Source organism: Phalacrocorax aristotelis, chromosome 10, assembly GCF_949628215.1.
Source record: "Phalacrocorax aristotelis chromosome 10, bGulAri2.1, whole genome shotgun sequence".
NCBI lineage: Eukaryota > Metazoa > Chordata > Aves > Suliformes > Phalacrocoracidae > Phalacrocorax > Phalacrocorax aristotelis.
In genome coordinates this window covers 20,105,558-20,117,581 of record NC_134285.1, presented here as the reverse complement: position 1 = coordinate 20,117,581, position 12,024 = coordinate 20,105,558, and the positions used below count along the sequence as shown (strand labels likewise).

At 43.4% G+C, this 12,024-nt stretch overlaps 1 protein-coding gene across 3 annotated transcripts in view; it reads right to left on the bottom strand.

Annotated features, from left to right (window-relative positions):
• Window positions 1-2,095: 2,095 nt before the first annotated feature.
• MAPKBP1 (mitogen-activated protein kinase binding protein 1) overlaps window positions 2,096-12,024 on the bottom strand; it is a 97,813-nt gene continuing 87,884 nt past the window's right edge. For 2 of the 3 annotated variants that reach the window (XM_075105628.1, XM_075105629.1), the window contains exons 28-31: window positions 10,205-10,515; window positions 8,497-9,408; window positions 4,937-5,022; window positions 2,096-3,939 (exon numbers count right to left, since the gene is read on the bottom strand). In XM_075105628.1, coding sequence (XP_074961729.1) covers window positions 3,646-3,939; window positions 4,937-5,022; window positions 8,497-9,408; window positions 10,205-10,515 — 1,603 coding nt within the window. In that variant the 3' untranslated portion in view covers window positions 2,096-3,645. The remainder of the gene's footprint in view (window positions 3,940-4,936; window positions 5,023-8,496; window positions 9,409-10,204; window positions 10,516-12,024) is intronic. The other variant, XM_075105630.1, reaches the window with a different exon arrangement.

Genomic DNA, 12,024 nt, shown 5'->3' with positions numbered 1-12,024 from the left:
CAAAACAAACCAATAACTATTCTCATTTTGACCAGGAATGCTGGGCTGGAGGGAACAAAACGTACGTAAAGAGGACACGTAGATCCAAATTATTTTTCAGGCTTTAAGGTAAACAAATAACTCGTCTTAATACAGATACCTGGTTGTGCCTATGCTACCACCCACATAAACCAGTAAGAGGGATAGACTCAAGTTTATTACCTCCTCCCACAAGCCTCTTCACTTCCCAGGCAGTTGCCATTCAATATTTCTCTACCTGGCCCAATGGACAGCCTGTGGTGAAACATATTCACAAAGCGCAACAAAATGTAACACATTTACGCTCTCTTTGCTCTGTAAACTAGTATTTTTAGGAATATTTCCTACTGCCAGCAATAGGAAGTTAGCAGGGAAGAATCAGTTGGATCAGTCTCAAATTATAAAGAGCAACACTATCTCCTCACCCCTCTGAGCAACGAACTTGTGGCACCAGCAGCTGCTTTACTGGGCTTCCACTACTCAATTTTTAACATCCAAGCCTTCAGCAAACAGCTCCCAACTTTGCCTTCTAAGAAAAAACAGTTGCTTAGAGGACAGCAAACAAAGAAACAAGAGGCCCAATAGAACATATTTAAAAACAAACCCCTTCCAATTCACTCTCCAATTACAGATCACCATCTCAGTCCTAAATCTACTTTCCTGAAGCCTTTCTGTACTATATCTTTCACAGGTATTAGCCAAATGATGTTCCTCAGGCCAAGACTATCTCTACCTCTACTCTGTTTTCCTGTGTGTCCTACATATACTATTCTAATTTATTTTAAACTACACAACCATCCTCCAGCTGATCTACTTGCTCAGCGCTTCTCTTACCGTCATTCTGATCAGATTTTTACCTCTGGTTTCCTGTATGCAGCTATGACCCCAAGCAAAATCCATTCCAGGAAGCAAAACACACCCTGATCAGCTTAAAAATCAGATTTGCTTCACACGACTCATTTCCGAGGAGCTTTCTTTCATATCTCTTCGCCAGCTTCACTGGTTGTTGCTCTGTAATGGGATTTTCATTCTTGCCACTGGCTCTTACGTAGCATCTCTGACCCTTTTTGTCACTGCCTCAAAGTTTAAATAATAAAATGGAATAAAATTGCACAGGGAAGTAATATAAAGGACCCTCAAACCATTATCGCCAGTACCAAAAGATACCTGGGTTGAAGGGACTGCTATTTTACCTGAGTGTCTTGTGGCCCCAGTACGGCAAGAAATTTCCTGTATACTAGGACATATGTTCACAGTCTGAAAGTGGAGGAACTAATCCACCTCAAAAGCAAGCTTGACCCACACTAACTCCATCACAGACTCAACATGACCACCATCATCCACTGCACTCACGGCATCTCCAGCACACCTTGTCACTCAAGGAAACTGCCAGAAATTTTCTCTCTGGTTTTCAGCCCGCCGTCCTTTGCAAAACCTGTCTGTGCAAGAAGCTGCCCACAGGGCTGAGCACACCAGCTGATCCAGCCTAGTGCAATGCTAGGACAGGACTAGAAAATAACACTTGTAAAGTTTCAGTACAAGCCCATGGAAGGAAAGGTTAGCAAGGACACCTGAAACATGATTAGGCAGGTTTAAATTACGGGAAAAAGTAGCTGAAAAGCTCTCAAAGTGCTCCCCGTAATGCCAACTCCTGAGCACTCTGAAGTGCTGGCGATCAGCCAGCAAACTTGTTAGGGGGAGAGCAAGGACTGCAGATTATCTAGCCCTTCCGGAGTTATCTGGAAGAAATAGGTCGTCCTACACCAGCCTGGCCAGCCCAGTAGAAAAAAGGCTGCACTGCAGATCTCCAGTCACAGAAAGACAAGAAGTCAACAGACCACATTTCTGAGTGCCACAAGGTTTCAGAGAGATGACAGCCAGGACAGTAAAATGAAAGAAAACTGCTTCAAGCCTGAAACCTGTGGAACCAAGTGATGAAGTCTGGCTACCTTTGAGTGACTTCCGAGATGCTAGCAGTCTCTCTCCTACTGAAAGGTTGTTGCTTGCATTAGTTAGATAAACTGGGGTTACACCGCTCTGCCTTAAAATAAATAGAAGACAAACTGGAGATGGAGGAAGAAATAAAGCATTTTGTATATCCATCCCTGTTACAGAAAGAAGTGGGAGTAAAGGGGAAGGTGCTGAAGAATTTCATTTCAATTTCTGTTTCTTAGCTTATCATTGACCAAAAAAAAAAAAAAAAAAAAATCATCACTGGACAGTTTTAAGCCACAACAAGCACAAGTTAGCATGGGCTTAGAGAAGCTCCACAGGGTGCACACAGAAATGCAAGAAGGGAAAATTTCCTTTTTCTCAGATGAGAAATTCATGAAAAGCAGGCTGGGGGCAGGGGAAATGGTGGTAATCACATCCCAAAATATCCTGACTGAAGTTTTTGGGAAACCATTTTCTGTGGGTAGTTGAAATAGCTTTACGAAAGGTAAGAGAATCACAGCTTCCTTGGGATGTAAATATTCCATTTTCCTGGACAAGGAAGAAGAAAACATTTTCCTGTCACAGTGAAATGAACAAATGACATGAATGAGCTGTTGCACTGAAGATCTCTCGAATCCAGAGTTACACTGTAAGAGATGGAAACCAGCTTTTCCATGTCACTGCTCCACAAATAAATCATCACCCAAAATTTCCCAGGCATGATAACATCAAAGTCACGGTCCAATTCCTAATCGTGACAGGTAGCTGAAACAAACTTTCATATTTGTATCTAAATCCCGTTTTTAAAATGGCTGCAGAAAACCTAGTCTGAAGTATCAATATAACGTCAAATTCCAGATTAAAAATACCACTACTGAATTCATTAAATAATCTCCAAAGCATGGTCCAAGGGTTGCAGAGCCTTCCCCCCAGAGGCGAACTCAGATAAAACACAGTGTGGGGACTGTCTTGAAAGGAGGAAAAAAGCAGACAGGGTTGTCATGACAACAGCAGGATTACACCAGGTAATAAAACTAAGGCAGGAAAAGAACAGACTAGCAAGACAAGATTTAAGCAGAAAATAGTTCATTAATTGCACAGACACTCCAGCCTGTCTCCCTGTTGGGGGTTTATAATACAGAGATTGTTTCTCGCTGGGATATGGCAAAGGGACTGACAGTTTTTGTTAAAGGACAAAGATAACAGCCACAAATGTGACATAGAGCAAGTCAGAAAAATAAATTAATAAATAAACCCATAAAAAGTCTGCTTCTTGATTCTCATGAAGCCTTGGAGAGGAAGAGATTGGCTTCACTTGGACTCCTTTGTTTTTAGTCAGCAGTTCAGAATTTCTTGGATAAACTGGATTTTCTTTGTTTCTTTAGGTGCCAAACATCCTGACCTCCTGGCTATGAAGACATTTCAAGGTGAATTCTCCAAACTCCTCTTTCAAGACTTTGTCTAGAGACAGGAAGTTGAAGACCTTTGGGGAAAAAAAAATACTAAAATTGTGGCCAGCACATCACTAAGAATTAGAGCAAGTCAGTTGTAGGGGCCTGAGGAAATCAATTTATAAAGGTGTCCCCACCAGCCCTAGACCAGTGCAATGATAGCATCGGTCCGAAGCGCTCTCTGTGGTCCTCTTCTTGGGATTATTTCTGTGTGTTCACAAACACCTGAAAGCCACCCCTCTCAGAGTTTTTTGTCCATGCGTCGTTCCACAGCTTGTAACAATAGCTCTGAGTACTGTTCCAGCAAAGCTAGTGTCTGCTCATCTCCCAGACTCTTGGGACTTGGTAGATTGGCACCACATCCCTCATTCAGTGCGCTGCTGGTATCTTGTGGCTTCACCAGTACCTCCTTAACCTGTGGAAGCTCTTCCTCATCCTTCAGAGAATCCAATTCTTTCTTCATGGAGGAAAATGTTTCTGTCAGGAGGCCTGCTATTTTATCTTTGTCAGTAGAAGACTCCATATCATTTATGACCTGAAAAGAGAGAGGGAAAAGTAAAACAAACAAACAAAAAAAAGAATGCATTGGGGTTTTTAGGTAGAGCACCAAGTAAGAAGTAGTTTCAGCCCTTAAGGGAAGATTTGCAGACCACTCAAGTGTCCTTTTCTTCAACATTCAAGACGGCCAATTTAGTCATATAGCAGGGTGTGCATCCAATACTGCTACTCGCACAAAATCCAGAGGCATTACTCCAATAGGATAGAGATGGGAAGCACGTTTCTGGGTAGTGTTCCCCTTCTACTGGGAGGTGCTCTGTTCCCCAGCTGCGGCACAGGGCCACAGCCTCCTCTTCCTGTCTGCCAGATGCAGCTTGTCCCAGGAACAGAGCGAGGTCAGAGAGCGAATGCAAGCACTAAGGCCAGAGCTGCAGAGGACCACATGGCAGAAGCTCACTGTGGAAGTTTCAAGCTCATTACTGGAGACTTGACAGATCAGTGCTAATCAAAGAAACAAAGAGCTGTAAAATTGCTCTGCCTTTAACTCTGGTCTGGCAGTGAGAGGGACAGGCGAGTGGTTGCACGCTCCCTTTCACAGCTGGATTCCCGTGGTGTCTCACATTTGCTAATCCTTTTCCCAGGCATCAAAGACAGAGAACAGATGGGGATAATAAAACTAAAAGCTCCTATAATATTTCATATCTCTCAAGCACTGTATAAATATTAACTAATTCCCTAATACCCCTTTGAAAAAGAGCATACTGTTGTCTTCAGTTTACAGAGATGCTACACAGACTGAAAAGTTAATTTGCTCAGAGAACCATAGCAAGCCATTGGAGAATCTAAAAGTTGGAAATCAGGAGCTCCTGCATCCCTGGTTCAAGCTTAAGGTGCAGTCAAGTGGACAACCAGGCAGCTTGCGTCACTGAACACCCAGTCAAGAGAACACCTTGAGCCAGCAAGGACATACATTTGATGCTCATGGGCTGTAAAGCCAACCTGCTGTACCAGAGCCTGTGTCCGAGGTCACTCACCACGCGGTAAAGATGAATGGCTTTGCGCATGCTGTCCTGGAGCTCGGATACCACGTGCTCACACTGCTCTATGCTGATGCACGATTCTGAAGGGGAGGAAAAAATAAAAACACAAACTAAGGCACAGACACAATCTAATATCTCACAGTTGGGTAAGTAAACATTTTTTTTTTAACTATCTATTTGAAAGACCATGTGCACACACTTCTCACTGAGTTTTTAGGGCTGGTTTGAGCCAATCATTCAACAGGCAAGTCCTACATTAGCTTTCCTTCATACTACCTAGAGATGCTGCTTGTTTCAAACGTCCCTGGTTTTCCAGTCTTTAGCCTCTCCAAAGTCAACGTTTTTTCTCAGATTGCACATTTTTGTTACACCAAGGATATTCACATATTACCCATGCCATTCTCAATAATTAAAGACAAGTTTGAATGAAGGCTTCTAGCGGCAAAAGGGACTGATCTGAGGAGCCTCTAATTTAGCTTCCACCTAGCCAGAAATCTACATGCTCCCCCTCATGTATCTTCTGCACAGCGTACAACGAAGCACTGAGGATGAAGGATTATAATGAATTATTACAGTGTTCTCTAGTGAGGACTGAGGTCCAGAGGAGTGTTAACAAACAAACTCGATCACAAGAGAATCACATTTCTGAGCAACCCAGGATGTGCACTGCTAATACACTGTAATTCAAAAATGAAAAACAAAAGCAAGTAACTGAAGAACACCATATTCTGCCCGGCCCCACCGGATATTCTCTCCAAAGCATCAGAGTTGAAGGCCTGCAATGTTTTAATAAACACTTTCACGAGTTAGACATAAACCATGAACAAAGTACATAGACACACACACACAATCTGCAGTTATCTTCAGTTTGCAAAGACCTGAACAAAGGCCACTTGACTTCCTTTAGTTACCTAAAAAACAAACTTGGTCACATTAGCACTATTATTTCTGCACTTCTAAGAACATCATCTCTGAACAGGCTGGAGGGGACCTTACCTAATTTTATGAATACATCTAGATGATGTATAAACAAATACAGCTAGAAAAACATCTATTTATACATAAACACATCTAAAAGAACAAAGGTGCATGAACAAATCCTTCCATCTGCATTTTTCGTTCCAAAATCACCCAACCTTGTAGAGTTTGAGCACAGTGGGCTTCAGTACAGTCCAAAATTCTTTCCCTTTTTTTTTAAACCTCTTTCCCGCCCCCACCCCACTTTCTCCCCTCTCTTTGTTTTAAACCCAGCTGTTTCTTCACATAATCGTTTCTGGATTTCTCCTCTGATGATCTTTTTTATGCTGGTCTCCAGCTTTGTGAGCTGCCAGTCTGGAGAAAGGTCACAAACACATCATCAGTGCTTGAGTAACAGGTGCTTTCTGCCTCTCGGGTGTGCAGAGCAGAGCTCTTCAGAAACCAGCAGAGAATATTGAACACAGCATCAGTATTAAGCACATCTACAGCATTTTAACTATAGATGTCAAAATGCTTTAACAAAAACAATTAAGTCTCTTTATCTGCAGCTGTTACACAGGCGGGAAAATGGAAGGACAGAAAAATTAAGTGGAAACCCAAAGTCATAGAGCAAGTCAGAAGCAGAGCAGGTCTCTGTCAACCCTACAGTTCTGATCTAAACTGCTACACTATGATCCACAGAAGCCACAGTAAATTGTTCACAGCAACAGTCAACTTGGATCTAAACAGCTTTTCTAGCATCTACCACTAAACATGTGGGAAATGTCTGCAAGAATTTGAAGGCTGACAGCTGTCTGTTGAGAAAAAAAAAAAAACAACTGGGGTTCCACTGCGCTAAATCATCCTAACTCACTAAAGGAAGCTGCTAAATATTCTGTCACGGCATGCTATGTGTTGGGAACTGCTTTAAAAAAAAATAATCATCACTGCTGCAAAAGAATTGCTCTTTCTCTGCACTATCTGTGCTAATGCTGCAAAACAAAGATTCATAGCAACTGACCAAAAACCATGTGATATGTGGCTTGATTCCCAAGTCTAGAAGAGAAAACAGCCTAAAGCGTACAGACAACTGCACTGTTACTTCTCTGCTGTAGAATGTGATTCCACAGCTCCAGGCTGCATCTGCTGTTGGAGGAAACCTCAACCCTGTGGGGGTAGGGTCTGAAAGTTTCAGATGCACTCACTGTTCTACAGAGCGGCTACCCTGTGGCATAGGAACAGCAGGTCCCTCAGGCAAAACACCACATTTCCTGTTCTACATGCATGCTTCAATATTAGGGCATTTGATCCCTCTGGAACTGCAAAATGGAAAATAAACAGTGCATCAAAACCAGATTATCCCTCTGCGATGCTTTGGTGCAGCAGTATTGCGCTTAACCGTTGCAATGAATGGTGGAGCAGCCTGGTACCACAGAAAGTAATTAATCAGAGGATTACAGAGGCGGCCCTTCTCAGATATGAATAAGAATAACATAGCAAAAAGGATTAAAAACTGTGTGCTGCATAGTCCCCTGAAGGTGTAAGGTATCAGTGCAGTGGTTAACATCCAGCTTCCTACTGCACGACTCAACTCAGTATTTCAGGAAGGTGTATTTCCTTTAAGGTTGTGACACAAAAAGAAAAACCTGTGGAGGTTTTAGTCCTGCAGCAGATGCTATGGGACTAAACTGTCTTCTCTGCAGCTGGAGGTTCTCCTGCCTTGGAGGGCAGGATTTTTGCTTCAGTTTGAAGTTACCTGCTAGTTTTCATTTGATTGAAGTACCTTCAACCAGGGCTTGTAACAGATCCAAGAGCTATTTTCAGCAGGTAAAACAGCAGTTTCTCACATCGCACCTTTTTCTCTAAACTAGAGATAATTCAAAATTCAAAAATTAATCCACGTTCATTATGCTTAAACCCAAAGGCTAGGCCTGCACGTGCATTGCATGCCCAGTTTGCAGGCACGTCCTCAAAGCAGAGCGATAGCAGTACAGGGACTTTCTCACTCTCGCAGGTGACTACAGCAAGGAACTAACCTTGATCAAGCCTCATCTCATGCAAGAAAACTGTATGCAAACCCTTCCAGACCCTGCACACTTGCACATTAAGAAAGTAAAGCCTGAGCTGCCTGGCATAACCGTCATTATTATCTGTGCTCAGTAGGTTCAGCTAGTACGTGTTGGCCTGCACTTCATCTGCTGGTCAGACATGCTCTGAGGGGAGCATGAGGGATGTAGCCTTCACACATTCATGGGGATGCCCAGCATGTCAGCTTTTAGCATTGACCAGAAAGACCTTTTAGCTCCTACATGCAATTGTATGACTGAAAACATGAGAGTGCTGAGGTCTACGAAACATTCAGCTAAAAAGGACCTTCAGACATAAGACCCAGAGGAAATGGAAATTAAAGACTGAGAAAAAGATGTCAGGTTGAAGAAGTGTCTCACCATTGAGGGGATGGCTTATGGAACGAGACAGGTGCAGACAGGACGAGACAGGCCAGAAGCTGGACGTAAAGAAATGTGATGGGATCGTGAGGCGGTTCACAAAGACAGGAGAAAGAAGGGGGAAGATAAGAGACGGGTATCCATGCACACCTGAGACCTGTGCCGAGGCAGTTATAGATGTAGGAGACCTCAGCCTGCTGGGGTCTAGTGGGCAAAGTCCAGGTTGGTTGTCTAGCACACAGGCGATGCCGGTGATCCTCTCCCTGCACCTGGTCAGTGTACCCTCAGGAGACCTTAGATGCCGGCCCTCTGACAACTCCCTCAGTTTTGGATTAGTGACCCCTGGCTCGTCCTGGCAACTTGACCTTGAGACTGGACTCTCCACTGGGCTCTCCTTAGCAAGTCCTGTTGGGATCTCTCTACCAGGCATCAGAGGCCCAGCAGTTTGATTCTCCCTCTTGGAGGTTCGGACCTCAGGAAAAGAGGGTTTCTTTTTACAGGCCCCAGCAGGTGACTGCGGAGACTGTGGCTCAAGCAGGGTTTTTGTTTTGGTAGTGGGTGAGAAGGAGGCCAGGGTAGGTCTATCAGGCAATGGCTTGGGAATGTCAAGAATCAGATGTGCTCGGTTTGTTGATGCCAACTTGACGTGGAAGGACTTGGGAGATGAGCAGTTTACAACAGGCTGAAGTGCTGGCTTCACCGGAACATTTTCTTTCACTGGTAGCTTAATCTTCTCAGCATCTGCTGTGGAACTAAACTGTGTCTTCTCTGCCACTGGAGGGCTAGTCCTCCCATCAGTCAACATTTCAGTTGAGTAACCAAGGTACAGATTTTCCCCCACAGATATGCTCCTTGACATCTTAGCTCGGAAGCTGGTTGTGGGGTTCATGTAGGACTTTGGTTTTGCAGCCCTGACATCTTTGGCCAGCAGAGCACCAGATCCATCCATCTTCAACATACTGGTTGATAACACCCTGCAATTGTTAGGTCTGGGATCCTTCTCAACCACCATAAGAGTCTGAGGACGCTGCTTGGCAGAGGATATAACTCCAGGACCCTTATCTGTGAAAATTAAACAGACAAACATACCAAAAATAGACAAGAGCCTGCAGTGAATTCCAAAAACGGAAAGTAACACAGCTGTTCCAGCCTTTATGCCTCAGCTCAGCCCCTGGGAGAGGTGTACAGAACCACTACTTCAGGTTAATTATCACCAAGCCTCAACAGCTTTCTTTGTCACCCATCCCTCATCCTGCTCACACACTGCTGCTTACCTGATGAGAGACACTTGTGCTTCAGGTATATGGCCAGAAGACCTCAGACCACGGTGACCGTTAATTGAGAGGCCAGAGGAAACATGCAGAAACTTTTATATGGTGTTTTGGTCATAAAGTTTTGGGTTTTTTTTAAAACAAACTGAATGCTTGTTTATTGATGGTTCATGAGTTGATTGTTTAAAAATTGAGTTCTTTCACACAGAGTGCATGGATACAGGAAGCTCCCTCTTACTGCCCCCACTCCTTTCCTCTTCCTCTCCTCCCCACCCTGGGGAGTTTCAGTCCTGGCCTGGAGCAACCACCCACAGCAAGAGATAATTTCTTTGCAAGTAGTTCATTTCACCCTTGGCATTGCTCCTCCCAGAGCTGCCAGGCAAATACCACAGACTCAGAATTAGGAGACCTACCATCTGCATTACAAATTAAAAACATTTTCCTTTGACAGGCTAAGAGTTCGAAGACATGAAAAGCCTGTAGCTCAGAATGCAGAAAGACATAAGCTTAATTTAAATCTCTACTCAAGCTCAAATCTCCTTATTTCATTCTCGGGTTTATACCATCATTCCAACCTGTGTCCTTACCCTCATGAACGAGGTCATGAACTGACTGTGCCTTTCTCATCACTGCATTCACAGGGCCTTCTGGAAAGGATGCAATAACCCGTCCAGGAGCCATACCAACTCTGCTGGCCTCCAAAGCTGATCTGCGTTTTTTCTGGACATAAACAGCCCGATTTGAATTTACACTGTCCAGGAGCTGGCTGTCCTCCAGTGCATCACCAGGATGGCTGCTGCCATTTTTCAACAGGTCTGGTGTAAACTGATTGGTCTGGGTTGGTGGCTCGATTGGCCTTGAATCCAGTATCAGATTTGATGATGAGAGTGACAGTCGTCTAGAGAACATGATAAAGAAATCCCAGTTAAAACAAGTAGATATGTTGCCCTGGACAAACAGGCACACACATTAAGCCAGTTTCTCTGGGATAAAGAGCCTTTCCCTATCTGGATTTTTTCAAGTCAAAAATGCCCTAGGCTGTTACCGCTTCATTCTGCTCATCCCTGGAAGCACTGGTAGTCAGGCATTTGACATTAGGCTCTGTGATCACAAACAGCATTTGGTCATTGTTTCTGGGGGGACACTGTAAAAGGTGAAGGCAAAAGAGAAGGAAAAATTCCAGGCAGAGGGAAGACTCGGCAAAGGCAGATCTTTTCTCTCAGCTCACCTTACTAACAATGAAATCTTTTCCATTCTAAGATACCCTAAAAGAAAGTAATTATACTTTCCTAACATTATGAAAGTATAATTACTAGGAAAGCTGGTCAGTATCTTCAAGAAGAAAGCCTCGTTTCCTCTTCCCCTCTACTTTAGACATGCACAGTGGCCTTACCTCTGAATGGAGGCAACTCTTAATCTGGCACATGCAAACACCTGAACAGGTTAAAAGCCCAGAGGTTTTCATAATCTAAAACTACCTGTCTTGTTACACCTCTAGCGCACCACTGAGTTCCTTCACTCACTATTGCAACTCTCCAGAAGCTTATATAATAGCTAACCACTGGCTTTCTTCCCAAACATACGATCCCAACATGAGTCAGACTAAGAAGAGGCGCTCCTGACAGCAGCAACAGCATCTGAATACAGCAATGACAAAAAAATTTCCCTAACATGGTGAATCTAGACACAGCTGGTGAACCATAGGAGATGTACCCAAATCTGTTCAGTCCTCTACAACGAAATTAATTTAAGCTGAGATTTCATGTTGTCATTTTAGAGGAATACAGGATTATTTGTTTTAAACATTTATGAACCCAAATCAGCAAAAGTATTTACCCCATTTTTTTGTTCATTTTTTGTTCCTTTTTTTTTTGTTGGGAATTTTTTTTTTTTTTTAACAACAAGGGAAACAGCTTGGGGAGGCCTTTTGGGGTGCTTTAGAGTAAAGGGGTTTTTTGAAGAATAATATCCCCATGGGGCTTTGTGTGAGACACCAGAGCACCCTGTGAAGGCAGGGGACTGAGAAACAAAGCCGAATAAGAAAGGTCTGTAAAACAAAGGAAAAGTTGACAAGCCTACTTTCATTGTCCAAGCTGAATGAAATGCAAAAGAATAAACAGAGCATAAACAGTGAAGAGTAAATTAGGCGATTAGCAATTCCTCCAGCTTAATCAATCACAGCATTAATCATGAAACAATTAAGCACATCGTTGAAAGAGGAAAGAGAACAAAACAACAGTGATGCTTTAGGAAGAAATAGAGCAGATAAAGTGACACAGGATGGCCTGTCCAAATCACAAGGATCTGCAATCAGCCTGCCAGGGGCTATGCTAATACTTTGCTGTGCCTAGGCACACTAAGGCCAGAAGTTTGCTCAACTATTTTGATCCAGGGCTTAGCATGAGAC